This window comes from Lepisma saccharinum, chromosome 5, assembly GCF_977018435.1.
Source record: "Lepisma saccharinum chromosome 5, izLepSacc3.1, whole genome shotgun sequence".
Classification (NCBI taxonomy): Eukaryota; Metazoa; Arthropoda; class Insecta; order Zygentoma; family Lepismatidae; genus Lepisma; species Lepisma saccharinum.
The window spans coordinates 50,268,900-50,296,274 of record NC_139233.1 but is presented as its reverse complement, the minus strand read 5'-3'; the positions used below and the strand labels follow the sequence as shown (position 1 = coordinate 50,296,274).

The window sequence follows — 27,375 nt, the reverse complement described above, 5'->3', positions numbered from 1 at the left end:
TGAACTCAAATACAACTAATAGGCATTGTAAAGTCATCCAACAATAACCTCAAATTTGGTTCATTTGTGGAGGAACGTAAATATCTGTAAAACTCACTTGAACTATGCTTGTGAGATGCAGACATGTCCAACTTTGGTTCGAAAACCTCTTTCAGGCAACAATAGTATTCTACATTTACTGTCTAGACCTTTCAAAATAATAACTCAATCTGGAGCTTATAAAATAACTTACATTTGCACTTAAAAGTCTACAAGAACTACATGGACTCCCTATTTAAAGCTGGTTAGCTGTGTAACCTGCTCTTGCATAATTTCTGAAACCATACTACTCTGCCATATTTCCTAGTTAATCTGTTGGAACAAAGAGATACATGCTAACACTTCTAATTATTTATAAAAGGACATGCCTGTCCTGCACAAAGATTCACAATACATCGTACCATGTAGACTATATACAAAACACTTATTACAACATTAATTTTACTAGTCTAGAACAAAGCCTCTGTTATAAGTCATGCCCCTAATACAGAAGCATGAAGCATAAGCAACTACATATACACAGTACTATCATTAATTCAAACAGGCTTGCACCAGGAAAGCAAAAATATGGATGCAAATTGTGACTAAAGAATATTAGATTAATTACAAACACAATAACTTTTCAACATTAACTGCACATATATGTTGAAAATTGCATCCGGCATCTTGCATGCCCAGAGGAAAAGAACTTGCAGCATGGTGGTTCAAAGGAATATCTTGGAGGCTTCTTCCAAACATTCACAAGGCATTACTTAATTAATAATAATAATTTACAGTCAACCCCGTGGAATTCCACACTGTCTTTTGTGTCGTAAATGCTGAATGAATTTAGCTTCAGATACCTGTAATTACAGCTATACCGCAAGAATTCGAAGGGTAGATAAAATATCAAATTCATGGTATTTATACACTGCTATTGATCTGAAATCTAGCTTCTTTACAAATCAATTCATAATTGTTTGGTATCACCTTTTTCGTATGTGCAACACACAATCTACAAACTCATGACAACTACCTACTCATCCAGTAAATGTTGAAATCCTGAATCATATTTCTTGTCTATCTATTCATTCCTACTCTCTCCCCGCCCCCTCAAATATTTCGGTAACTACAAATTATTCTACAATTAGAAGTAGTTTATTCATGTGCTCCCCCAGTGGAAACAGGCCTCAATCACAATAATGCAGAATAATTCTACATCTGTCTCTTCTGATCAAACTGTCAATGTCAAGTCTTACAGTTTTAATTCACATGCTGCTATGGAAAAAAAAGGAAGACTCTTAACTGTCTGTACTTACAACAAAACCATAACCATTCTTGATGAGAACATCACGAATGCGACCATAGCCTTTGAAAAATCTCTCCAGGTCTTTCTCCCTCACTCCATATGGAAGGCCTCCAATATACACCCTTGTCCCTACCATGCTGCAATAAGAAAAAGTAATAACAATTAGTAACTTACCACAAATCCGTATCCATTCTTCAGTGATATTTCCTTGATTCTACCATATCGTCTGAAGAACCTCTCAATGTCACTTTCCCGCGCTTGGTAACTTAATCCACCAATGAAAACTCTGGATGTCATTCTTGAAGGAAACAAAATAAGTCAATAAGGGATTGTAATAAGATATGGTCTACTTAACAATATTTTTAACCAAATGTGTTCATAACCCTTACCTGCTTGATTACAATATCTTTTAGACTTATTTTGTACTATCTATAGACAAAAAAACATTACATTACATAAACGTGCTTCCATATTATTACTTTAATATTCTCATGTCAGATAAACCCACATTTAACACATTATAAAGATGATAAATTTTAGGTACAAGACTAAAAATTAACACCAATAAGTGAATGGTAGTACATGTATTAAAAAAAAGAAAAAACATGCTAATTAAGTTTAAGTCATAAGGCAACATTTTCAATTGAAATCAACAATTTCCTTCAAATTAACATTACTTGTAAAATCCTGGCCATGATGACCTTGTATTAAATTTGAAAAATTTCTTTACGAATAAAAACTGATACTCAAAATGAGATGTGAAGTTCATGGAAAGTAATTCAACAGCTGATCTGTGATATCAAGTCTTCAGCACAAAACTCCTTCAAGCTACACAAAAAAAAATAATCAAGAAGCAGACCATGTTCAAGAAGACAAATTAAGAATGGCTGCTTGAAGTCATTTCTCCAACAAAAATATTTTGTGAAAATCAAACCTGCACAATTGACTCTCAACTAGAATTGTAAAAAAGCTGGCTTTTTTGAAAGGGAGAAAAAAAATGGAAATTTTGCCTACTTTGGCTTTTTACCAATTGCAGTTAATCAATTTCACTTAAAGTGTTTAGTCCGTTAATGAGTTTTAGAGGTTCTAAATGTCACATTTTGGAATTAGCAAAGTTATTTTACATGTTGTAGCAGCCAAAAGACACATTTTCCATTTCTTCTACAGGGTGTCCATAAAATCATGCCACAGGCTTTGAACGTATGTAACTTTTGTATAAAAAGCGATAAGAGACATGAATCTTACATTGGGTATTAACTTTGTCCACATGGATATTTTTCTAAACATTAAACTAGAAAATCGTGTTGTATATGAACGTTCAGTATGGGCAAAAAGTTCCTAAGATGTAAAAAAGTTTTTGTATGAAGTAAAAACAAACACTGTTAAAGACAGCTGTGGAGTCACTTGCAAAAATCTAATCGGCACAACAGTTCTGCAACTGTTGGGATGCTACCACTTTGGATGCACATGCAACCCAACCCATTTTCCCTGCTTTTCCTCTACTCTGTTGTTTCCAAATGACGACACTGCAGAAAGTATGTGTGCATCATGAACCGTGCGGACTTGAGGCGGGGAGGGGAGGGGTCGAGTGCAATAAATGCACTTGTGAACGTTGGTTGACGTGTTGGTAACGTCCATACTGTTTACATGGGTTTTTTTTTTTGGGTTTGGTGGTAGTTGCCTGTGAGTGAAGTGGTTCCAGAGAAATACATAAATCAGCCTTCTGATTGACGGATGCGTATGTTCGATACGTGGATGCAAATGATTGGTCACATCAAGGAGGACATTTTAGGAGTAATAGAGCTTCCAAACTCTACTTCTGCTGGTTACTTCACAGCCATAACTGATTATTTAGATAATGCAATAGGTTCAAATAAATACAGAAACAAGTGTTACATTGTAGGCTTGGGTACTGCAGCAAATATGGTTGGGCACAAATCAGGATTGGCTGTGCAAATGAAAACTATTTGTAATAAAATGATAAACATTCACTGCCTTGCACACCGTTTGCAGTTAGCTGTGCGTGTGGTGAAGTTGAATATCTTAGAGCATTTGATTCCGTGATTAGGAATATTTTTCAGTTATCATGGCTCTGCTAAAAGAAGTTATAGGAGAAGAAATTCTAAAACTGAGTGATATCCACACTATTAGGTGGTTAGCCAGCAAAAAATGCTGTAAGAGCTCTCTTGCAAAAAGATGTTGTGACCCATCTTGAACAGGTGGCCCATGGGAAAGACAATAATGGCGCTAAAGCTAAGGGTTTGCTGAAAAGTTTGAAGCAATTTAAATTTGTTAAGCTTCTCTACTTCCTTTTGGATTTCTACTGAACCCTTTAAGCGAAACACTACAAAATAAGAATCTTTTGAATGCATCTCTGAAAATAAGAATTGAACACTGGATGACCTAGAATCGAATGTTGGACGAAGCAAACAAGGTTTCTTGGACCATGTATCCATTTCAGGGAAGATCAGGGATGTACAGCTCACAAACATTCAAAATGGAGAGCAAGAGTTTCAGACTGTTTGTTGTGGAAACAATTAACAATGCGAAGGTGTACATGACAGAAAGATTGCAATCTATATCAACAGATGTGATTGCATCTCTGCATGTTTTCGACACCTTGGGTTGGCCTCCCAAAGAAAATATTCTTCAGTTTGGGATAGAAGAAATAAAGAAGCTCTACATGTACTTGAAGCAGAGGCTTTATAATGAGAAAATGGATGTTCTGTTAGTAGAGTGGACAGAATACAAACTTTTGTTTCCTTCTCTGACTTTGAATCAGATGCTGGAGAAGATTCACAGTGAGGAGCGTTCAACAAGATTCCCCAATTTGTTCCAGATTTTGACACTTTGTGCTGTTCTACCAGTGAGCACAGCTTCATGTGAGAGGTTTCAGCTGTCACAACAGACTCAAGACTACTTACAGGAACTCTCTGCAGACTGAGACACTGGCTGATTTGCTCATAGTTTCCGTAAATGGACAACCCCCCCCCCCCCCTGTCAAAGAGTTTGACCCAGCAGCTGCGATTGATAAGTGGTACTTCAGTGCAGAGCGACAGCTCTACGCAAACATTAATTACTAAGGTAAGTTCATTTTAATAATTGCTTATATTTTTATTATTTATCAATGTAAAATAGTGGCGACCAAAGATTTTAGTCCGGCGACTGACTTCAAGCTTGAAATTTCATGCCCTGGATAAATGGATGAATCTTTTCTTTGTTTTGAAGTATTTGTGTTTACATATTATAAACAAATAATATCTCCAAAACCAACACTGGAACAGCAATTAAAAATAAACTTTTCTTTAAAAAAAATTATCTAAAAAATTCTAAAATAGAGCTATATATAAGGGTACTACATATCCTGAAAAGGGGAGCATGGCATTTTGCTTCTCAAATTTGGAACCATAGGAATGTTCTGGAACCTTCCAGATAATTCCAGAATGTAACAAACCCTTCTTGAATTTTTCAGATAATTCTGGATGTTTGGCGTAGCATATAAAAGGGCGAACACATGGAATTCACATTTCAGTTGTCAACAGGCAAACAAAGGAAGGGTTCACCAAATTTTTGAACATGAAAACTTTGGGCAAGGATTACTCAATGTAGGTGATTACATAGGATCCCATTTCATAAGTTCTTTGTAACTGGTCTGCTGAGAGGAAAAAATGGCTTCACAATGGGGACAGAACAAACTTAAATGTGCAGAGTACAGTCATGTGCACAAGAAAGTGTTACAAAACAAGCAAAACACCCGACTTTACTGTGGCTGGCGATCTAAGTGATGTGTTTTGTGAGAGATTCCCTATGACGGAGTGAATCCAAACCATAAGTTGTGCTCCAAATGTTACAATAGCTTATGTAATGAAGAATACGAGCCACCTACTACTGTTGCACCTGAAGATGGCAGTGACACACAATTTGTCTCTGAAAATGAAGAGTTGCAGCAGCTAAAGACAACAGCAACAGCAGTTGGGAGTGTCACCTGTTAGGTGACCAGAAAGGCAATCCACAATCATATGTAAGAAGAAAACAAAAATATATGTGCTTTGATCATAAAACAACAAGGTCCGAACGCATAAAAAGTGACAAGTTTGCGCATGTGTCCGAAATATTGAATTGGTTCATTGAAAATTGTGGGAGAAATTACAAATCGGGAGCATACATCACTGTAGATGAACACCTACAAAACTTAGGTGTAGATTTTTGCAATACATGGCAAATAAACCAGACAAGTTCGGCATTAAATTCTGGCTTGCAGTTGAGATCGACAGTTAATGGAACCCTTTCTTGGAAAAGGAAGAAATGTCACAACCAATAATTTATTTACGTCAAGGAAACTCCCTGAAACCTAAGAACACCATCTTGGTAGGAACAATAAGACGTTCAAGAAAAGAACAGGGTGGCTACAAACAAGCAAAAATGAAATTCCCTGACTTTTCCAGGTTTTCCAGGACAAAATTTACATTTTTCCCTGACAATTACAAACTAAACTAAATCGATGTTTTTGTAAATTGAAATAATAAACTCATACAGATCCAGGCATGGATTTGTTAAGCACCAATATTATCTTCTATGAAATTGACTTAATTCCTCTATTCTCTATGATTTGAATTCAAACTGCAAAATAGTGAATTTGGAAAATTATTACAATTCACAAGCTAGGGAAGGATTGATTACGGAATTTTGTCATACGCAGTACGTTTAAAATAAAATACTTGATTATTTTTAAAGTTACGACTAAATGAGATAAGAGGGAAGAGTGAATGATTAAGAAATACAATTTGTAATTTATCAGTCTCCTTATCCATTCTCGGTATTATATGTTGATATTTCCACTGAAGTTTGGAACCCTCTGCTTGCAAGAACCATGAGTGCGGACTCATTTTTCAATGCATAAAGCTACTTCTCTCTTCTCTGTAAAGCAAACAACTTAACTCTTTCATATAAGTGAAACAATTGAATCGAACAAAATAAAGTGTCATATTTCCTTACTTCATCAATGGGATTTCTGCTTCAGTACAGTATATCCAAGTGAAGTACTGTGAAATTGACAACATGCAGTTATACCTTTAATGCTGACGAAAAGGGTATGTAGGTATTAGAAATTTAACGCAAGGAATTTATAGAATTGCATTGTATAGGTACATGATTTAGCTAACCACACATTAAAACAGGAACACACTAATAATAAAAGCTTCTGAAAGTTCATATACGAGGGGCATCCAATGGTGCCTATACGCAGTACTAGTTTTCGGAGGAAGAAGTGGCATGTAGCTGTAATCTGGTACAGTTGCAATGCAGCCGTTTTAGGACAGTTCTAGGTTAAAGATTGCAGCTATCATACAGTCTCCCACAGACTGCGATGTAGCCTATATTGCATGCTCAGAATTTGGCTCAGAGCCACCAGCAATTGTGTGAGGTGTGCAGATCGGATGTCGTGAATGATAGTATGGTCAGACGATGGTGCAGACAATTCACGGAAGGCCAATCGAATGTGCACAACCCCATACAGCTGAGTATACACGGGCCCTTTGCATAACTTCAGGTGAGAGATCTTGGACCACTCCCTGTACAGCCCTGCCCTTTATGTACCGACTTTCATCTCCTGGTTTAACTGAATAGGTTTCTGGCAGGGCAAGGATTTGACAGCTACACTGCGGTAGAGATAGTTCCAGTCTTTGTTTGTCAGACACATATACCATGGGCATACAAAATTTAGTGCCATGCTACGACAAATGCGAGAACAATGGTGGTGATTATGCCGAAAATTAAGTTAGGACTCACTGTTACTAATGCAATAAATTACTACTGATATTATTGTTTTATTTATGCCTAATCGGTAGGGACCTTAATATTTTGTTATTTTTTTTAAATTGGTGTATTTTCTTATTTTTTATTTTTTACTATACGGTGTTATTTTTCCCAAAATTCACATTTTCACTTTAGCGCATTTTCTGGAAAATAGCTGAAATTATACCTTCATGGTGTTTTTAAACTACTGTTTCAAATTGTAAGTCACATGGCTTACGCCTCTTCGTGAGAGTTTGATATATTGAAAGTTATTTTCCATACCCCTTTTTTAAAATTTTAAGGTAAGGATTTTAGATAATGGAATTTTCCCCGTATATACTGAAGGGTGCATAATGACCATAAGTGGCGACGCACCAAAAAATTAAAATCAATCAATCTCACGTGACAGATACCGATATATTATAGCACCAAAAATTGGCATTATCTTTTTTGACTTGTTACTGTTACGTTTCCCAAAATTCGCGTTTTTGTTTTAGAAAATTTATCTGCCAAATATACCGAAACTTAATACTTCATTGTGCTTTTAAACTATTATTTTAAATTGTAGGTCACATGGTCTACGTATTTTCGTGACAGTTTGATATGTTGGAACAGATTTTTGAGGAAGTAAAAGTAAAGTGCAACCCTGCACTTTTCCATGAAGGTGTATAGGGGTGTAGATTTAGGGTCCCACACTTTCTTGATCACGGCTGAAGGTGGGGGTGATGTGATCAGCACCACGCTCCTGGCTACCTTTATCCCTCAAAGTTTCCTCAAGGTACCAGCTTCATATGATGCTGGGCGGTCGCCGGAGCAGTTTGAATAGGTGGAAAACATCCCGGTTCTCCCCCGCAAGGGAACGACCCCGGGTCTCTCGCATAGTAGTCAGATGCCCTAAAGAGTGAACTCCATTATTACTCGCTCGACAAATGCCGATGGCGCGCACTTAGCTTGGTAATTCAAAACATATCTCGTGTGACAAATACGAAGATGTGGCTCCCGTGTGACGGTAGATACCCACTCGATCTCCTGTTAGAACCCTGCCACTTTGCTCTGTGATGCAAATGGTTTTGATAAAAGTTGAAAAAATCGTGGGAAATACATGATTTAATGTGTCTGTCGGAAATATTCCATGTTCGTTTAACTCTACAATTTACTCTTGAGTAAAATGTAGGAAAACTTGCATGTTCTATGTACACAAACATGGCCTAGAAAAGACAAGAATGTTGGATTTCATGGAATTTAACGCTGTTTTAGGACATTTCTTTAAAAAAAATCGTTAAAAACGCCAACAATTCGCATTTTATGCCAAATTCGCATTATTTCGATATTTCGAATGGGCGAAAAATGTGTCCAGACATCACTACACATAACTAACTAACTAACTCCCTAGCCTTCTTAAACCCGAAAGTCATGTCTGCCGCAACACAGGCCTTCCAACTGTCCCTATCTTGAGCAAGATCTATATACTCTTTTCCATTCCTACCTATTTCCCTTAGGTCCATATCAACGTTGTCCCTCCATCTTCGTCTTGGCCTTCCTACAGGTCTCTTACCATCAGGTTTCCCAACAACAATCCTGTAAACTCCTCTTTCCTCTCCCATTCGTGCCACATGGCCTGCCCACCTAAGTCTTCTTGATTTAATTATTCTAATAATATCTGGACATGAATACAAATTATGTAGTTCTAAATTATGTAACCTTCTGCACTCACCTGTCTCCTCATCCCTTTTAGGTACAAATATTTTCCTAAGGATCTTATTTTAAAAAATTCTAAATTTAAGTTCCTCTTTCAATGTAAGAGACCAAGTTTCACATCCATATAATACTACAGGCAAAATTACTGTTTTGTATATTTTAACTTTTTGTTTCTTAGATATTAAACGAGAAGACAAAAGTTTATGAAGAGAGAAGTAACATGCATTTCCTGAATTAAGCCTACTTTTTATTTCCTCTTTAATATAATTTTCATTTGTTAATATTACTCCTAAGTATTTGAATTTGGAAACTGGTTCAAACGAGTTGTTATCAATAATTAGATTTTGATTATTTCCTAACACTTGGTTTCGGCCTAAGCATATATTTAGTTTTCTCTTTGTTAACTTCCAAACCTATCTCTTTAGCAGTTCGGAAAAATATTTTAGCATTATTCTTAATTGTATTCACATCATCCCCCAGTAAGTCTACGTCATCTGCATATGCTAACAACTGAGTCACACCATTTAATTTTAGTCCTTCTTTAGTTTCTTTTACCTTCCTAACAGCATATTATAAGGAAAAATTAAAGAGCAATGGAGATAATGCATCTCCTTGTTTTAACCCATCCTGAATTGTAAATTTGTCAGACATATTAATACCCACACGAATTTTACTTTCTGTTTCACTGGTGCATATTTTTATCATACTAACAAGCTTCTTAGGTATTCCAAACTCTACTAATATATTATATAATTTATCTCTTTTGACCGAATCATATGCTTTTTTGAAATCAATGAATAGCTGATGGACATTTTGATTATATTCCCACTTCTTTTCAAGTGTCTGTCTGATGTGAAAAAATGATCTGTAGTTGATCTGTTACGTTTAAATCCACATTGATAATCACCTTTTATTTCATTAGCATATGGGGTTAGTCTTGTTAAAAAAATGTTAGATAATATTTTATATGTTGTTGAGAGGAGAGAAATTCCACGGTAATTATTGCTGTTCATTTTATCACCTTTTTTAAACACAGGAACAATTATGGATTCTTTCCACTTATGAGGGATTTCTTCTTTATTCCATATTAAACAAATTAATTTATGAATTTGACATATTAATGAATTTCCACCATATTTAATTAACTCAGCTGGTATTAAATCAATGCCAGGTGCTTTGTTATTCTTTAGCCTTTTAATAGCATCTTTAACTTCCGTCAAGTTAGGTTCTGCTGTGTGGACTTCATTTACATTTTCATCACTACACATTCCTAAACATAACTTCCCAGCAATTACCATTTTTCACGGTTTTGGCGTTTGCGAAAAATTAATGTCCCTACTAATTGGAAATTACTTTCTGGCCACCCCTCATATAAATAGTAGATGGAAAGTGAAAATTTAGCAGGGCTGGCAGAGAAAAGTCAATCCTTGAAGAAAGTGATTTGCTTTTATGATTGAATGAATCTAGTAAATATGATATTAAAATATTTACGTATTTATTATTAGTATTTTGTTTCATAATATTGGACATTAACCTTATCCTGTGAGACATTAATGACCATCTCTCACGAGTTTAAACAGACAGGACAAAGAGTGGCGTTAATTTCAATGCAATACTAGTGTTACAGTAAATTTGAGGTTGGGAGCATGCTCTTGCCAATTTTTAAAACGTTCACCATTGCAGATTTATGTTTAACTTTTTCGTGATAGTATTCAATATATATCCCGTTTGGTTGAATTCTTCTTGATATCTAAGAATATTGCAATGTCATTGTAAACGTATGTTAATTTGTGCGAAACCAGTAACGTCAGGATGATGAAAGAAGACCTTCGTAAGCACTGCTACATTAAATAAGGTGAAGTGAGCCACAAGAGTAATAAAATTCCAGCAGCATATTTGCAGCCTAAAGCTATTCTTGTTTATGCATGCGATTTTTGTTGGATGTTGCAGTCCATGCAATTTCTGTCGCATGTTGTAGTGAGATACCTTGTCAGGTGGCGATATTCAACAAAAATTGTATGTACCAATGGAACCTATTTGTTTCCACGTTCCTTCAGTTTGCCCAACAAAATGCCTTACTACGTGACAAGTCCCCTTACTACTCCCATATGGACAAGAAAAAAATATAATTCAATGCATTTTCCACGTAATATTTAGAGGCTTAACCTTTACTACCCCAATAATACCATATGGTATCATCAGAGTAAGGTCGTACTGGCCTGATGATACCACATGGTATAATTGTGCTGATTACGAAATGGATGTGCTTTTTGGATGTTCATACTCTGTTTGGGTGGAAACTCTTGACACAGGTCTGGAGCAAGCTTAGGAAATTCATATTGATTATCAACCTCCACCTTCTCCTCCCCTCTGCAACATATCCATGCTACATTTCCGAACAGAGTTTCACATTTTGGCTCATTATTCAATTTGTATGGCACCCAGAAACATGAAATATGTTTCAATCTCTTTGGAAATGTCCATTCTTTGAAAAGAATACTAAGATTTGCGCCTTCTCCCTAAAATAGCGGGAGAAGAGGGGGCAAACTTCAGATATTTATGTTTTTTCCATTAAAATTCGGGGGTCGCGCCACCCAAACCCCCCTTCCTCAGTTCGGCGTTCTGAATTGTACACGGTTGCATGCTCTGATGTTTTAGCTGCAAAACAAAACTTATCCGAAGTAGATTGCTCCCATAGTGCCCGAGTTATAACAATTGTCTGAGCAATATGCAAATTACCTATTTTTAGTAAAAAAAAACAGTGTTCACATTTTGGCTTATGACACCCAAGAACATGAAACATGTTTCATTCTCTTTGAAAACGTCCATTCTTTGAAGAGAATACTAAGCTTTGCGCCCTATCCCCAAAAAAGCGGGAGAAGAGGGGGCAAACTTCAGATTTTTATGTTTTCTTCATTGAAATTCGGGGTCGGGCTCCCCCAAACCCCCTTCCTCGGTCAGGCGTTCTGAATTGTACACGGTTGTATGCTGTGATGTTCTATCTGAAAAACAAAACTTATCTAAAGTAGATTGCTCCCATAGTGCCCGAGTTATAACAATTTACCTCCAAAAATGAAAATTACATATTTTTCGTAAAAAAAAAATCACATTTTGGCTTATTATTCAACTTCTATGGCACCCAAGAACATGAAACATGTTACGTTCTCTTGAGAAATGTCCATTCTTTGAAAATAATAATAAAGTTCGCGCCCTCTACGCAAAATAGTGGGGGAAGTAGGGGCAAACTCCTTTTTTTTCCCATTGAAAATTGGGGGTCGTGCCCCCCAGCCCCTCTTCCTCGGTTCGGCGTTCTGAATTGTACACGGTTGCATGCTCTGGTGTTTTATATGAAAAACAAAACTTATCTGAAGTAGATTGTTCCTATAGTGCCCGAGTTATAACAATTTTCCTCCAAAAATGCAAGTTACATATTTTTCGTAAAAAAAATCACATTTTGGCTTATTATTCTACTTGTATGGCACCCAACAACATGAAACATGTTTCATTCCCTTGAGAAATGTCCATTCCTTGAAAAGAATACTAAAGTTCGCGCCTTGTTCCCAAAATAGTAGGAGAAGAGGGGGCAAACTTCAGATTTTTGTTTTCTCTATTTAAATTCGGGGGTCGAGCCCCCCAAACCCCCTTCCTAAGTCCGGCGTTCTGAATTGTACACGGTTGCATGCGCTTATGTTTTAGCTGCGAAACAAAACTTATCCGAAGTAGATTGCTCCCATAGTGCCAGAGATATAACAATTTTCTGTTCCCGTGCAGAATTCCATAACGATATCTTTAAATAAAAAAATTAAAAAAGTCAATGAAGACGAAATTCCCTGACATTTCCCTGACTTTTTTTGACACCTCAAATTCCCTGACTTTTCCCGGTTTTCCAGGTTTTCCAGGTCTGTCGCCACCCTGAAAGAAGTGCCTCAGCAGGTAAAAATCATCTCGTCTAAGCTCCGAGTCAGGTTAAGTTTGCAGCAGGTTTTATGTATTAATCCCCACGAGAAGGGAGCTAAGAATCATCCGTATATGTCTTGCCTGAACCACCAAGCTCTTCGTATCTCAGACAATGATAGAATCGGCAGTATTGCCAAACCCTTAACATATCAAAACCCATACATGCATATCAAGCGGAATGCATTTTTGCTTCTTTTTGTCTCCTGAACCATACAATTTCCCTCTTGAATTTAACGAGTTATTGTTTCTCATTTAGAAAAAAATAAATTTATGAAAATCTTGGTTGCTTCATTCGCAATACATACGTTATTATAAGATACATGCCCTTCAAGTTTATACTACCAAAAAAGCATGATTTGTTATTGGTGATATACACAATGTGGTGAATTATCTGCCACTATTTCTCTGTTTGGTTTCAATTTATGGATCACTTCACTAAACAAGGAGGCAAATGTTGGTCTGTCCCATTTCTTGGTGATAATCACCCTTCCCTTTCTTTGCATGGAACAGTAAACATGCATCTTCAACAAAGCCTTCATTGCCGCCAGCACATGAAACAATAAGCCTCCCCCATAGTCGGTTGCTTCAGCCCTGGCGGTGGTTTTGCACGCTCCCACAGTTGAGAATCAATGTACGACCCGGGTTGACCCATGCCTCGTCCAAATAATTAACATGTTGTTTGTTTTTTTTCACGGCAAAATATATTTTATTACCGTGGAGATTATTTTGTCTTCAAACAACAAACACTTGTTTTCTACTCCTAAACTCAACTGCAAATCACCTCACGCCCTGTTTTAATTTGGTTTTGTTGCCGTAAGGAGGAATATGTATTTAAAACCACTTGCTTAACTTTGAAGAGCTTTTCTCTTCCGATGATGCTCAAAATAACACTCTGGCAAAGCCGGGCACTGAACAGGAGACCTCAATTCAGCCATTCTCGCCGCTGTACAGCACGAATAGCAATAAATCACAAAAAAAAATGCATACATTTTGTACAAGAGTAGAACTGGCAAAAATTTTGGTTGTCACTTGTTCCTGATGGAACTTCTGGAGAACTCCGAGAAGGAAGCAACAGAATCCCACAGCCCAATCTACAGATTGTCTCCTATGAACCTCCAGGAAAACGACAGCGTCAACAGTGCCAAAAATCCAAATGCAGAATCAAGACAGGAGACTTATGTGAGCAGTGTGGAAAATGTGTAAAAATCGTTAACAAATAGGTATAATTTAACAATACGGGAATTTCTCCAATATGTTTGAAATTTCGGATACTTACTAATTTGGGTCTCCTAATCACGAATGTGCACTTAAAATTTGGTGCTCACGTATAGAAATTCCTAAATAATGTGGAATTAACACCGGTATGATTGTCTATACACTACTGTGGTATCCATATTTAATGTGGACAAGTGAGGTTCGGTATTCGTTGCGTACTTGTTACTGTGTCTACAGCTTTGCCGCATTGTTACTTTTCCATTTGGGGTATGAAAATATGCCTTGAATTACCAACAGACCAGACTTAGGAATTTTTTAAACTTGCTGGAATTTTGTACAATCCAACAAGCTCGGAGGAGAATGTTGAGTGACGATGAGTGTGGAGGGAGATGATGGTGTGGAATACGGCTTCGAATAGAGGTAAGTTTGGCAACGGTGCGGTTCCTAGTGTGTTGAACGAATAGTTATATCAATTGCATGGAGCGTTCATTTGCATGAGAAAATGGCATCTTCAATAGTGTGTTTTAACTGTTTGTTCCACGATTCATTGATGGTAAGGATAGCTTACGTTAGTTAGAATAACTGAAATATCTGCAATTTGTTTGAAATTCGGTGTACTTAATAATTTTGGTCTGGTAATCATGAATGTGCAGTTGAAATTTGGTGCTTATTTGGGGGTAGGTGAATCCGGCCAATTTCTAACATGCGTTTAAAAGGGACTCTATAGTAAAAGCTGGAGCGGAACAGAGGTGGGGCCGTGGCATCGGTTGGGGGCAGAGCCCGGAATCAGTGGGAAATTTGGACTCAAAAATTTCAAACTGCAATATATGAACTTCAGTCGGCTATACATTGGTAAATACATCTTTCCGTGCTCCAGATTTATATTCTTCGCAATTAGCATCACATATGTTCACAAAAAACAACAACAAAAAAAAAAAAGTCCGAAATCGAGGGTGTAGAAACAAGCACTTAATTCTCGATTAGGTAAATTTCTCATATCGGACAAACTGATTTCTTCAAATTTACAGGACAATTTACTTACCGAATGCAGTTTCTTTATACTTGTGGAAGTTCGGGGAAGTGTTTTCTCGCATCGTTCATTGAATTTTGATGGTAAATCATCTATTTTTCGATATAAATGTGTGACCGATGTATGAAAGCTCTTGCATCCATTTACTTCCAGGTGGATGTAGCCTTTGTGTGATGACGTAATCCCGGTCAGTGTTTCCAAACACGTATTTTTGTAACTGAAGAAGGTATGTTTCCACAAATGGTTTGTGGGGCTATGCAAGAATGGTGTGTGGGGCTACGCATATTTTTTTTTCGAAACCAATTTTTAACTATTGTAACCTATACGTAACCCTACCTAACCTTACCAGAAATGGTTTGTGGGGCTGCGTACGTATTTTTGGGTGCAGTGGGGTGGAAACACTGCATGCCGAGTATGGTAGTGAAACTGTGACCGTAGGCAAAAAGAAACGAAGAAAACTTACTTGATATGTTGCAAATAGAGCTTATTTCCGTGAAAGAAGCGAAATGCTACCTTCAGCAATGTTTCTCAATGCAGAATACATAAGTACGAATATTCAAATTAAATGAACTAGAAAATTTCAGCCGTTTGTCCGATACGAGAAATTTACCTTCGATTATTTTGCTATTTCCAAGTGTGAGCGCCAAATTTTAACTGCAGATTCGTGATTAGGGGGGCAAAATTAGTGAGTAGGTATGCCGAATTTCAAACAAAATGGAGAAACTCCCGGTATTGTAAAATCGCTCCAAAAAATACTGCAATTGCACTGCAGATGATGCCAAATAAGTAAAGTTATTGGTATTGCATGAAATAATTTTAATTTGTATTCATGTTTGTGAAAACAAAGAAGGGATCATTTCTGTGAAATTAAAGATGTTTACTGAAACAATTAAAAAATATATTAACAAAACAAAACTATAAATATAACCCACTTTTTCCATGGCGGTCAATTTGACTGCTGTCGCGGTTCTACTTATGACCCCTAAGAAGCAACTTGAGCAATACTCCCCGAAAAACCCCACAAACAAACCACTTCGTGTTTGTGTGCATGTAACCTGGATAGTAAATAGCGTTACAATTGTGCTTTCTTATTTTTTCGTAAATTAATATCACAAAAATGTATATGGAAATTGCATTTCAATGGCTCAAGAAATACCATGCTTTTTGCTAATGGTGAATGTTTCACGCACACCCTTTTCACCTCACCCCCCCCCCCCCCAAACATACAAGCATCGTGAATTGTTTAGTCGTATTCCCGCAAACGAGGATAGTTGAAAATAGACACAAATACACAAAACAATCCAACGAGCCTTCACATTGGCATGGTAGTAGTTTGGGAGGGGTGTTTAGCGAATGATATGCAGATGCCGGTAAATAATAAATTGGAAGCCATTTACGTGGCACCATGTCGTATAACAAAATGGCGACAGAACGCTATTATCTTCCTCGAGTCTAAGGATGTTTACATATTGAATTTCCCTTTATATAGAATGTATAGTACGATAAATATATTTCTTTTGAGGTAATATACCCAAAGAACAACAGGCCTACTCGCACATGGTTTTCCTTTAACACTGTTAAGTTAATGTCTCTGAAAGAAGTTATTTTGCTTAACAAATGCGTTTATATTATAAATGTATGGAAGTAAAAGTACTACGTACCTTTCAAATCACCTTCTTTTTCTTTCGAATGATACTAATACTTCTAAAAGTTCAATAATATCATCGATAATTTTTCTCTTAACAACTTCAAGTCCGATATTCGCTGTTTCACGCTCGCACTGAATTTGGAGTACAAAAGTAAAAGCACGGACTTCTTGCACTGAGATTCGCTCTAAATATTTCTGACTCCAGGTTCACGGAACCTGCTAGATGTTTTGCAACAAGTCTCTCTATACGAGATATTTATTTAGATCTAAAATTCAATTGGATAAGGATGTATGGCTTATCCAATCAACTGTCGGATCTTGTTTGCATGGCTAGTGAGCCTAGCTGGAAATTATGTCAGTAAAAATGTTGAAATCATATATCTTCAATAAATAGTACTTTCATAAATAAAAGTATATATATTGCAGTAATTTCCACAACGATCATTGCATTCCTTGAATAACTCTTTTTTATATGTAATTATCCATGCTTTTAAATGTGTATTCGGGATAATTGCAGTAATACATTTGATTTCAACGTTGAATTAACGATGGCGGGCTGCCATCTGCAGTATGGGTTTAATGCAATGAGCTGGTTTTTGAATCAGCTGAGCTATTTGTTGAAATATAGAGATCGCCATTTTGAGACCTTTGTTTCCTTGAAGCTGCTTGTAAAGCATGAATTTTGTGCATTCGGTATAATTTTATTGTTTTCGTACATAATTTGCGTTTATAAGCATCTGTATAGAAATGGTGAACGAAGTGAGGTTTGTAACATGTTAACTAAATGTATATCAAGTTTTTCTTTCTCAGTTTCCTTGTGGTGGAATAACACGAAAATCAAAAAGGAAAAAGCATACGTATCTCATTTGAAGCCTGTAGTTGCCTTCCAAGTACCATGTATTTTCTCTTTGTCATAGAATAGTAAGCTGAACAGCTTAAATTACATTTTATTTAGCCGGCTGTAGAGTATTTTGTTTCGCGGATTTCGGAGAAAAGTGTCAATTATCTGTAATTAATATTTTTACTGTAAATCCAATTGCCTGCGTAATGTTATTGCTCTGCGCGGAAGTAATCACATGACATTTTCATCTTCAGAAAACTTATTTATCCAAAAATTGTATTCTTAATCTTATATCCTAAATTCTTAAAGTGGTCATATGCAAATCAAGCAGAAGGAGACATACTATATATATCAATTGCTGGAAGCGAGCAAATTTATCGCAAAGCATCCCCCCCAGTTGTTTCATTGTCACCATGTTAAACCATAGGACCCCATCCCCCCAGCTAACATTTTCCGCTTAATGCGCTGATCCAACTCTTGAATAATAACAAAAAGTATGTTTACAGGTCAATGATTCACACTGTCTCTTCTCTGTAGAATTATTTTTTGAATTTGTGTGAATTTACTGGTGTACACACACACACACCACCTCCACTATGACCGTGATTGAAAATATGTGGAACCATATGCTCACACCCTCAGTATGTCACAGGTCCCATCGAGTGATGACCAAATTCTCGCCACCAAAAGTTCTAAGTTTAAGTTCTGTCATTGACATGGGTGTTTCTTTTTTATTGCCCCATCATACATCCGCATTGTCACAGCCAGACAAAGTGTTAAAACATTTGCTCAAAATTAAAATACAAATATTCCCTCCTCCCTGTCTACAGACATACACTTCAGGTTGTAACAGTCCCATTGATTTGTGAGATCGTTATGGCCCACAAGTGTCTGTGACTACCTGCATGGTGGCATGCAGTGTAGAAATAAATTGGATTTATAATAGAGCAGCGATGGGCAAAAATAAAGAGAGTGCTCCAAGTAAAGTGGATTGTTAGAAATGTTGCATTTCGGAAGAAAAAATTTCAAATCAGCGTAATGAAACCTTGCAGTCGAATTTATATTCTCTGTACTTTTCCTATGTTTCACGTGTAAAATTATTGTTCTAGGATAAATATAATGAGGGAGAACATTAAGTACAGCCAACGGCAAAGAAAATATTTCTAATTGTTTATTCCATATACTGTGTGGTTCTGTTGATGCAAAGCACAAGTTTTTGTGTCAATACATGATCACATTGTGGAAAGCAGATGGAATAAATATGCTTATGGACATGAATATGTTTCTACTATTATTTTTGCCATTGGGTGTACAAGGTTCACCTTTTTCTGAGTCTGGAGAAAAGAAATGCAAATTAGAATTTCTGGTGGGACTGGATATTGAAATCTGAAAAATATAACACCATTCTGAGCTATTTTAATTCCTTGAAAGCAGACGTCACATAGATAGATAAAGTTTGAATGTTGTATTGTTGGAAGACATTACTCAGCAGAGTGCAAATTAATGAGACAGGCCAAAACCCCCGCAACTTTCCCTCCCTTCCCCATTAACCATATTGAAAATTGTAATGTAAATATTCCAGTTACATTTACAAATGTAAACTTCATGAAGCAGGTATAATTCCATGCTTAAGGTCCTCCTGGTGGTAATGTTGTTGCGTTGTAATCAAGGGGTTTGGATCCCAATTTGATCAGAACCAACCTGTGCATAAAGAGGGTTTCTACCAGTCTTGAGAAACTGAAGAAATCAAGTGTCTCAAGATGCCAATAAAAAGTAGAGAAATTATACTTGTGTCAAGAATTTTTGCTATCACAATGACTGATTCATTTAGTTTATTTTACTTCAATTTTCTGCCTCTTCAGCAAATCACAAAGATGAGGATGGATGGTGGTAAGAGAAGATGAATGAAGTTACAAAGCCAAATATATAGGGATGACAACACTAGACCCACATAAGGTTATGCTGAGTCCAGATGCCAGAGCCTTGCTAGTCTGCCAAATGCAGTCCAGGGTGCATTAATAGATAAAGCAAGTGTAATTATTTTGTTAAATACAGATTCTGTTTTCTTCTTAACTGCCTATTGGTAGGACTTTTCATTAAATAAATAAATTTCTTATTTTTGTAGACACCCTAATAAAGTGAACTTAAAAAGAAACTCATTTCCTACTTTCAAATGCAATTTATGCATTTGATGTCAACATGTTTGACTAGTATAAAACTGACAGTTGTAATCTCTTCCTTTGTAAATTTGAAAACACGAATGCAGTTAAACTCCCAATGTTTTTGCTCCTGGATTTTACATTTTTCGCACACTGTACATTCAGTATTCATGGTCCCAATGTAGGAAAATGCTGTAAAGATTTTCCCAGAGTTTACGTTTTCCTGCATTTTAAGTCTTCGCCTTGGTACCCTGAAAAGTACAAAATGAAGGTTCCGCTACAAGTATTAAATGTAAACATTTAACGTTTCGATGTTCCCAAGTGACGGATAGCTACAAACTGGGAATGTGCTGAGCTATTTAGAATTTTTTCTGGAAATGGATATAATAACTGTGCAAATAGAAATACCAACATTCTGTAAAGTAAACTGCTCCCCTGTGCTTTGCACCATTCCATGAAGGCATATAGGGGGTGTGGAGTTATGGCCTCACACTTCTTTCATCACAGCCAAAAAGGGGGGGGGGGGGTGATGTGATCAGCACCATGCCCCTGGCTGCCTTTACCCCCCAGAGTTTCCTCCACTTTATATGATGCTAGGTGGGCGCCGGAGCCGCTTGAACATGTGGGAAAAATCCCGTTTCTTCCCTGTCAGGGTTCGAGCCCGGGTCTCTTGCAGGGTAGTCAGACGTCTTAACAACTGAGCTACTGCATCTGTTATATACCAACATTCTTACAAGATTTATTTAAAATCATTTGCTGATTTGTGAAAAGAATGTCAGAAAACCTAGTGAAAATTTGATCAAGTGTTAACTGCATATTGAGGACATACCCTTGCAACTTTCCTTTTACTTAAGAATTACATCAATTTCATATAGTTGAGAAATGAATGTATTCCTGACACAACGTCAAGTACATCTACTACTAAGAAAATAAAATAGGGCACCATTTCGCTGCTAAACCTATATTATATAACCAACACTGAATTTGCTTTCTTACACTTGATATGGAATACCTTCACCTGGTTGGAATGAACAGGTTGCACACTGGAGACAGGAAGTCAAAGAAGACATACAAAGCGTATATGCTCTGTGAGCACCTAGTTTCTATGTTGTAGATTGTGAGTTGAGCCAACTACTAATATAAAAATTAATCAACATTGTGTGAGACATGGTTATCCCCAATAAATATTCAAGAACATGTTTAAGTATGTGCTGTTCTCGGCTATTAAAAGTAGGAGTAATATATTACAAAATTTTGTTTGTGCGAAAGCTTATAAGACAGGAAAAACTTTACCTCTGATCTTGTCAGGTTCAAAATATTCCTAGCACAAGAAGACAAAATTGAATTGATATGTACATATGTAACCAGTATCGGCAATTAGGTGCCAAAATTGGGGATGGGGCAAGGACATCTTATTTTCTCTTGGTAGACAGAGTTTAGCATTAAGATGCTATGGTGCAGGAGCAAAAACAGTCATAAAGTAGCAGGGAGGCAGCTGCCCTCACCTCACACCTACCCCCCTGCTAATTGCCATATGTAACTAATGGCAATTTAATAAGCTACTGCACACGGATTATCTCAAGATGCAGTGCTGGAAATGGAAAATTTTAGTGGGGGTACTCCTATGGCTTTACATGGTGACAATGATACAGCTGGAGGGGATGCTTTGCAAAAATTCTTCTAATGGGGTGATACTATCCCCACCCCCGACCCCTCACTTCAAACTCTTGTCGGTTTGGCAAGTTTGTAATTTTTTTTATTAAACAATTACATTTCATGTGGAACAAGAAAATGACTACTATTCGTGTTGCAAAATAGAACACTGGAAAATGAACCAACAGATAATCTAAACTCGAAAGCAGAATGGTGAATGTAGAAGTAAATGCAGCAGAAAATCTGTTCAATATGTTCTCTTAGAGGTGTGTAGAATTAGACTCTTGTAGAAAATGCATGTATGATATATGAAGTAGAAATTTGGAACTTGGACCAATTCTTATACCCATTTAAGGGGTGGTAATTGAAATGTTAGATATTTTCTGCTACATGTCAATATTCCTATTTGTTTCAGGGCACATTATGTCTGAAGAAAATGAATCCTATAATATGGGACTTGGAGGTGAGCTGGCAACGCCACTGCATCTTCAGAGATTGGAAAGAAGTCTTGATGTGGATCCATTTTTGTCTTACGTGGAGCATATCTTCAACACTCCGATCAGGTAAGAATTGTATTTTTGTTATTTTATGTTGCTTTTATGTGCACCACATTTGGTCAATTGCAACGATGAGAATGAGTGATAAATTGATCAAGGGACTCTCACAAGAACACCCATGCCGAAGCTGGGATTAGAAACAGGGAACTTAAGTGCTGAGATCAAAAAGTTCCTGATGTGCTTAGGAATTACCTTTACGTCATGATGTGTAGAAGTTAGTCTGAGCATTACCAGAAATTTTTGAATCGAAGACCAGGCTGTTGGGATGAAGTTGAATAGTAGACTTAATAATAATAATAATAATAATAATAATATTATACAATTATTACATGTATTGATAATTATTATGATATTTGTTGCAAGACTCTTCTACTCTGTGAGTAACATACGAGGGAGGATTACAGCAAAAGTCACATCAACCATTTTTCCCCCCGATAATGCGGGTTAGGCAAGAAATTTTAAAATATACAGTGGAGACCCCATCACATGCAATGTATTGTGATGCCGCTAGATGGCAGTGGCTGCCAAGACATTGAACAGAGGGAAGTGGGAAGTCAGTGCATGTTTAACAGTCATGCAGGATGAATGTGACCCGGCATGAACAGCGTTCTTATGTGAAAATATCAGATCTCCGTGGAAGGAATGCGAGAAAATGTGACACTGAGCTTGTGGAAGCTTTAGAAAATGATGTTCTATCATACTGAACTGTTGCAAGGTGGGCAGCAGCATTCGGGCGTGGAAGAGAAGAACTGCCGACATGCAATGTTCAGGACAACCTGTGACTTCACGTATTTTGTCCTTTTCTCTATTCTGATTGTTCAAAATTCGTACATTAAATGTTCGCATATATTGCAACTTTCCAATTGTATATTTTAGAATTTCTTGCCCAACCTGCATTATTGTGAAATAAAATAGTTGCCATGACTTTTTTGCTGTAATCCTCATATTTTCTTTATTTTTCCATGTGTCATACCATTAATATACAGCCATGGACATTGAGTAAGAGTGAAGTGACAGGTGCCCACCACTTGAATCAATGAATGAGTTACAATTTTTGGGTTTGTCGGCACATATGGCCATTTTGCACCCTTCAAAGTATTCAAGGAAAATCCTCATCTAAAAATCCTTCCCTGTAAGTTAAAAGAGGGATGTAAAAATCTCTTTAATAAAGGTTAAAAATGAAAGGTAGTAAAGGGACCACAACATGTTAAAAAGGTAAAGGGAGACTAGAAACTTCATCAAGCAGTGCTAAAAACATTTGTTAAAACACTGTCATCTCCATACATGGATGATAAACAGTTGGTTTGATTGATTGATTTGGTGTTTTAAGTCCACTTTATGCACAGCAAGGCTAATCGGGACTGGACCTACAGTTTAAAGTGGGATCCGAACCACTATTTGCCTCCACCGGGTATCGAACCCGGGACCCCTTGATTACAAGGCGACGACGCTACCACTTCGCCATCGGGGAGGCCGATAAACAGTTGGGAAGGTTGGTTTACCCTTGCAGCAAATGACTGTGGGTGAGACAGCTCCTCCCAATCCTTGAGCAGTATTGCTGATTCCGATTGTTTTATGATTTTTTTTTTCAAATTCTCCTAGCAGAAAGACTAATTATCGTAGAATTTTGGAAATCATTGTCACATGAAATTTGAACCTTCCTTAAAGTAATGAGCACTATTTGGATTAAAAAAAGTTATTTATGTTGAAAAAGAAAAACTTAAAAATTACCTTACGCAAGCATGCTTCCCATGGACAAGGTATTCTTCATTGACAAGCGATACCAAGTATCGTAGACAGTGGGAATGAATGTAGAAGTAAATCGGAACCTTAGCAGAATGCATTTAGGGACTTTATTTTTAATGCTAAGAGAACCAGACCTGACCTTCCTAACCTAACCACGAAAGCATATATTGAACAAAATCTTAAGTAATCGCTAAAACTCCACAGTATATGTTAACAGACATAAATCGAAATCAAACGATGTAAAAATTGCATTCGTAGCATGATGAAGTTGCAATAAAACAATAGGAACTTGGACCCTCTTCTTTTTTTCTCCTAATTTGAAAAGAACAATGCCAATGTCCAAGTGGGATTCAACCTGCCCCCTGCAATATCACCCATGTGTACTATTAAAATAGATAAAACTACTTACTTCCAGTCTCACATGTGATTGTCTTCATTAGAACATTAGAAGTGGTGCTGTAAAATGTATGGATTACAAGTTGTAGAGAATGGAATAGGAGTTCTCAAATAGCCAGTGTTTAAATTGGAAATTTCTAGGAGGATGGTTGGTTGAGTTTGGGGATAGGCTGGGAGGATACCATCCATTAGTAGAATGGAACATTAGAACATGGAGACAATGAAGTGGGTGGGGAGAGGGGCTGCTTATGCAAATTTTCTTAATTTGGAGGATAGCATCCTCCCACACCCTCCTCACTTCAAGCACTGCACATAGTCGAATGAGTGTGGGTCTTCCCTTTTTCTGTCGTAGGTGGACATACAATAATGTCTAAAGTTGAGGATGAGTGATGATATGATGAAATTGATGAAGGGACACTCACAAACAACACCCATGCCCAGGCCAGGATTGAAACCCAGGACCCCTGGCACCGTAGCATAGTGTACTAACCACTACGCAATGGAGGCCGAAAATGTCTGATTTGGCTCTGCATAGGGAGGACATTTCAATAGGTCCTTGAAAGAATGAGTAGCAATATAGGTTGCTATTTCCCATTTAATATTACATTCTTAAAATACTGATTTTCGTAAAATTTACGTAGCTGCAAACTAATGGTGAAAATTTCATATTTGATGATAAATGGCAATAGATGCAGAATAAAACTTCATTGAACATATTTGTCTATTTAGTCAGCTCATAAGTCTTTTGTTTTAGTGTGGCTATATCTCCCACATATAAAAGTCAGACGTCAGTCTAATTTGCTGTGTTATTCTTAATTTTAGTGATGAGTCAACAACAGATTCAGACTCGGATGGCTTACTTACAGAGGAGGAACAACAAAGTGGAAAGAAAATCGTTAATGGGATTAAAACAACCAAAGAAGGTAACTATATTAATTATTTCTTATGATCAACATACTGAACATCAAAACTACAGAGGTCTCCCGGATGGCGCAGTGGTAGCGTCGTCACCTTGTAAGCAAGGGGTCCCGGGTTCGATTCCCAGTAGAGGCACTTAGTGGTTCGGATCCCACTTTAAACTGTAGGTCCAGTCCCGATTAGCCTTACTGTGCATAAAGTGGACTTAAAACAACAAATCAATCCTATCAAATCAAAACTACAGAGAAATGTGTGGTCAAGAAGTTTGCATACTGATTGCAAATCAAGAAGCTGGTAGTGTAAACTACATATTTAAGGCTAAACTAGTTTATAGATAGTAATTACCTTATCAGTTTGTTAAATAAGTTACCATATTACGTCAGCTTAACTTTTAAAATTGCTGCATTTATTCAAGAATGCCCAGGCATTTTACCATTAAAAATGCACAATAATTTTAGCCCTGAAGATCATAATAATGATACTAACTGGAGACATTTTTTAAAATCATTAGTACAAACACTGACTTTCAGCACAGTGATGAACAGTGTTTATATCGGGGCAGATCTGCAATTTCAAGATGCAAAAATTAAAAGTTGCATTAGTATTGAAAGATAGTTTTGCACATATGCAAAGGTACACATTCATACTTACATTCTCCAAAAACTGTAGAAAACGTTCATAAAGCAATATAATGTCTGTATGCTTCTAGGAGCTCTCCAGTAGACAGATTTTAGCCTACCATGCTTTGGCTTAGAAGAAAACTATACATACTTACCTTAATAATTGATGTTTCACTGCTTGATAATATTCTTTCTCCACCACAGAAAGAAAAGCAGACAGAGCAAGATTATACAATTTTGGCCATGTTAAGAAAAACCGAAAATGGTTGAGAAATGTTCTAGTCAGCGATACGTCGGATTCTTCTGATGATGAAGATGATCCTGTAACTGAGCAAGACCTGAAGGAGATGTTGAGATTGCATCAGCTCCGGAAGAAATTCCAGGCCAGATTTTACTCTAACCCTGAGGTAAGGCAATATTTTATAAAATGTATGATTCTTTCATAAATATAGCACAAAAATGTATCTACACAAATGTCCTTAACTCCTTGCCGAGGACAAATGAGATGGAAAAAAGTTACATAACTATATAATAATAATAATAATTCATATTTGAGAAGTGAGAGACATGGTAGTAAATATATACAGCAAACCTTAGTACTCACTTTTTTCCACAAATATGTTTTTTGTAGTTCTACTAATTTTGGTGGCCATTGCCACAATCCTCATTGGAACTTGTTGCTTGATGCCAGATTTTGGCAGTGGCCACAGAAATTAATAGATCTACAAAAAAAAGTTTCATAGGAAAAGTGAGTACTAAGGTTCTCTGTATTTACATATTAATTAATTTATTTATTTATTTATTTATTTACTGCCCTCAACAGAGGTAAACCTCCAATTACAGACGGCAGGAAAAAATACAAAGAAAACAATACAATTAGCAAATATATAAACATACATCCACCGATAATACAATTAATCAATAACATAATCAATAATTAAATTAAACAGTCTGAAGCTTTCTCTTGTCTTTCACCATACAAGAACAAAGACTTGTGCAATAATTACAACACAATTAGCAAATATATAAACATACATCCACCGATAATACAATTAATCAATAACATAATCAATAATTAAATTAAACAATCTGACGCTTTCTCTTGTCTTTCACCATACAAGAACAAAGACTTGTGCAATAATTACATACATAAAATACCTATAGATACATAATTGTAGAATACAATGGAAAATAATGGGAGAATAGTGATACCGGAATGATTACAGTGTATTTTGTCATAATTCTGCTTCAATCATTTTTTTATATAGTGTGAATGGCAATGATAAATCTAAGGCCTGGTTATTCATTGAAAGCATATTATACAAATCACACATTCTACTTAATGGGCTGCTTTTATATTTCTCAGTTTTGGGAATTTTCGGAATCAGTAAGTTTCGCCCAAGTAAATTACTTTTCCTGGTATTGAATTGTAGTTGACTGAGGAAATAACTATTGTCTAACATACCGTTTACAGTTTTATGTAAGTATAAGTGATACAGAATATTCCGCCTATTACATAGGCTTTTAAAATTAAATTCATGCAGCAAATTTTGATATGGCACATTATATTGTACTGGCTTTTTATATTTTATATAATATGTACCTCAAAAATTTCTTCTGTGTTCTCTCCATGGTATTTTCATGTGATTTGTAGATTGGTGACCAGGTAATAGAAGCATATTCCAGTCTACTTCTTACAATACTGTTGTATATGGTTGTTATACAGTTTATACTTCTGAAATTCTTAGTATTTCTAATAACAAAGCCTAGTGTTTTGTATGCGTTATTAACATGTGAGATATGCTGTTTGAACGTCA

At 36.5% G+C, this 27,375-nt stretch overlaps 2 protein-coding genes across 11 annotated transcripts in view; one reads left to right on the top strand and one right to left on the bottom strand.

Annotated features, from left to right (window-relative positions):
* Positions 1–16,839, bottom strand: part of LOC145987809 (serine-arginine protein 55-like) — a 49,911-nt gene extending 33,072 nt beyond the window's left edge. For 3 of the 10 annotated variants that reach the window (XM_083122522.1, XM_083122524.1, XM_083122518.1), the window contains exons 1-2: positions 16,682–16,839; positions 1,502–1,625 (exon numbers count right to left, since the gene is read on the bottom strand). In XM_083122522.1, coding sequence (XP_082978648.1) covers positions 1,502–1,624 — 123 coding nt within the window. In that variant the 5' untranslated portion in view covers position 1,625; positions 16,682–16,839. Of the gene's footprint in view, positions 1–1,337; positions 1,465–1,501; positions 1,626–16,681 lie in introns of all 10 variants that reach the window. The other 7 variants (XM_083122521.1, XM_083122523.1, XM_083122517.1 and 4 more) reach the window with 5 other exon arrangements.
* Positions 16,840–17,226: 387 nt separating this feature from the next.
* The window catches only part of Ino80 (chromatin-remodeling ATPase INO80), a 131,020-nt gene continuing 120,871 nt past the window's right edge, over positions 17,227–27,375 (top strand). The window contains exons 1-4 of the mRNA XM_083122516.1: positions 17,227–17,432; positions 21,737–21,884; positions 24,843–24,943; positions 25,763–25,965. Coding sequence (XP_082978642.1) covers positions 21,745–21,884; positions 24,843–24,943; positions 25,763–25,965 — 444 coding nt within the window. The 5' untranslated portion in view covers positions 17,227–17,432; positions 21,737–21,744. The remainder of the gene's footprint in view (positions 17,433–21,736; positions 21,885–24,842; positions 24,944–25,762; positions 25,966–27,375) is intronic.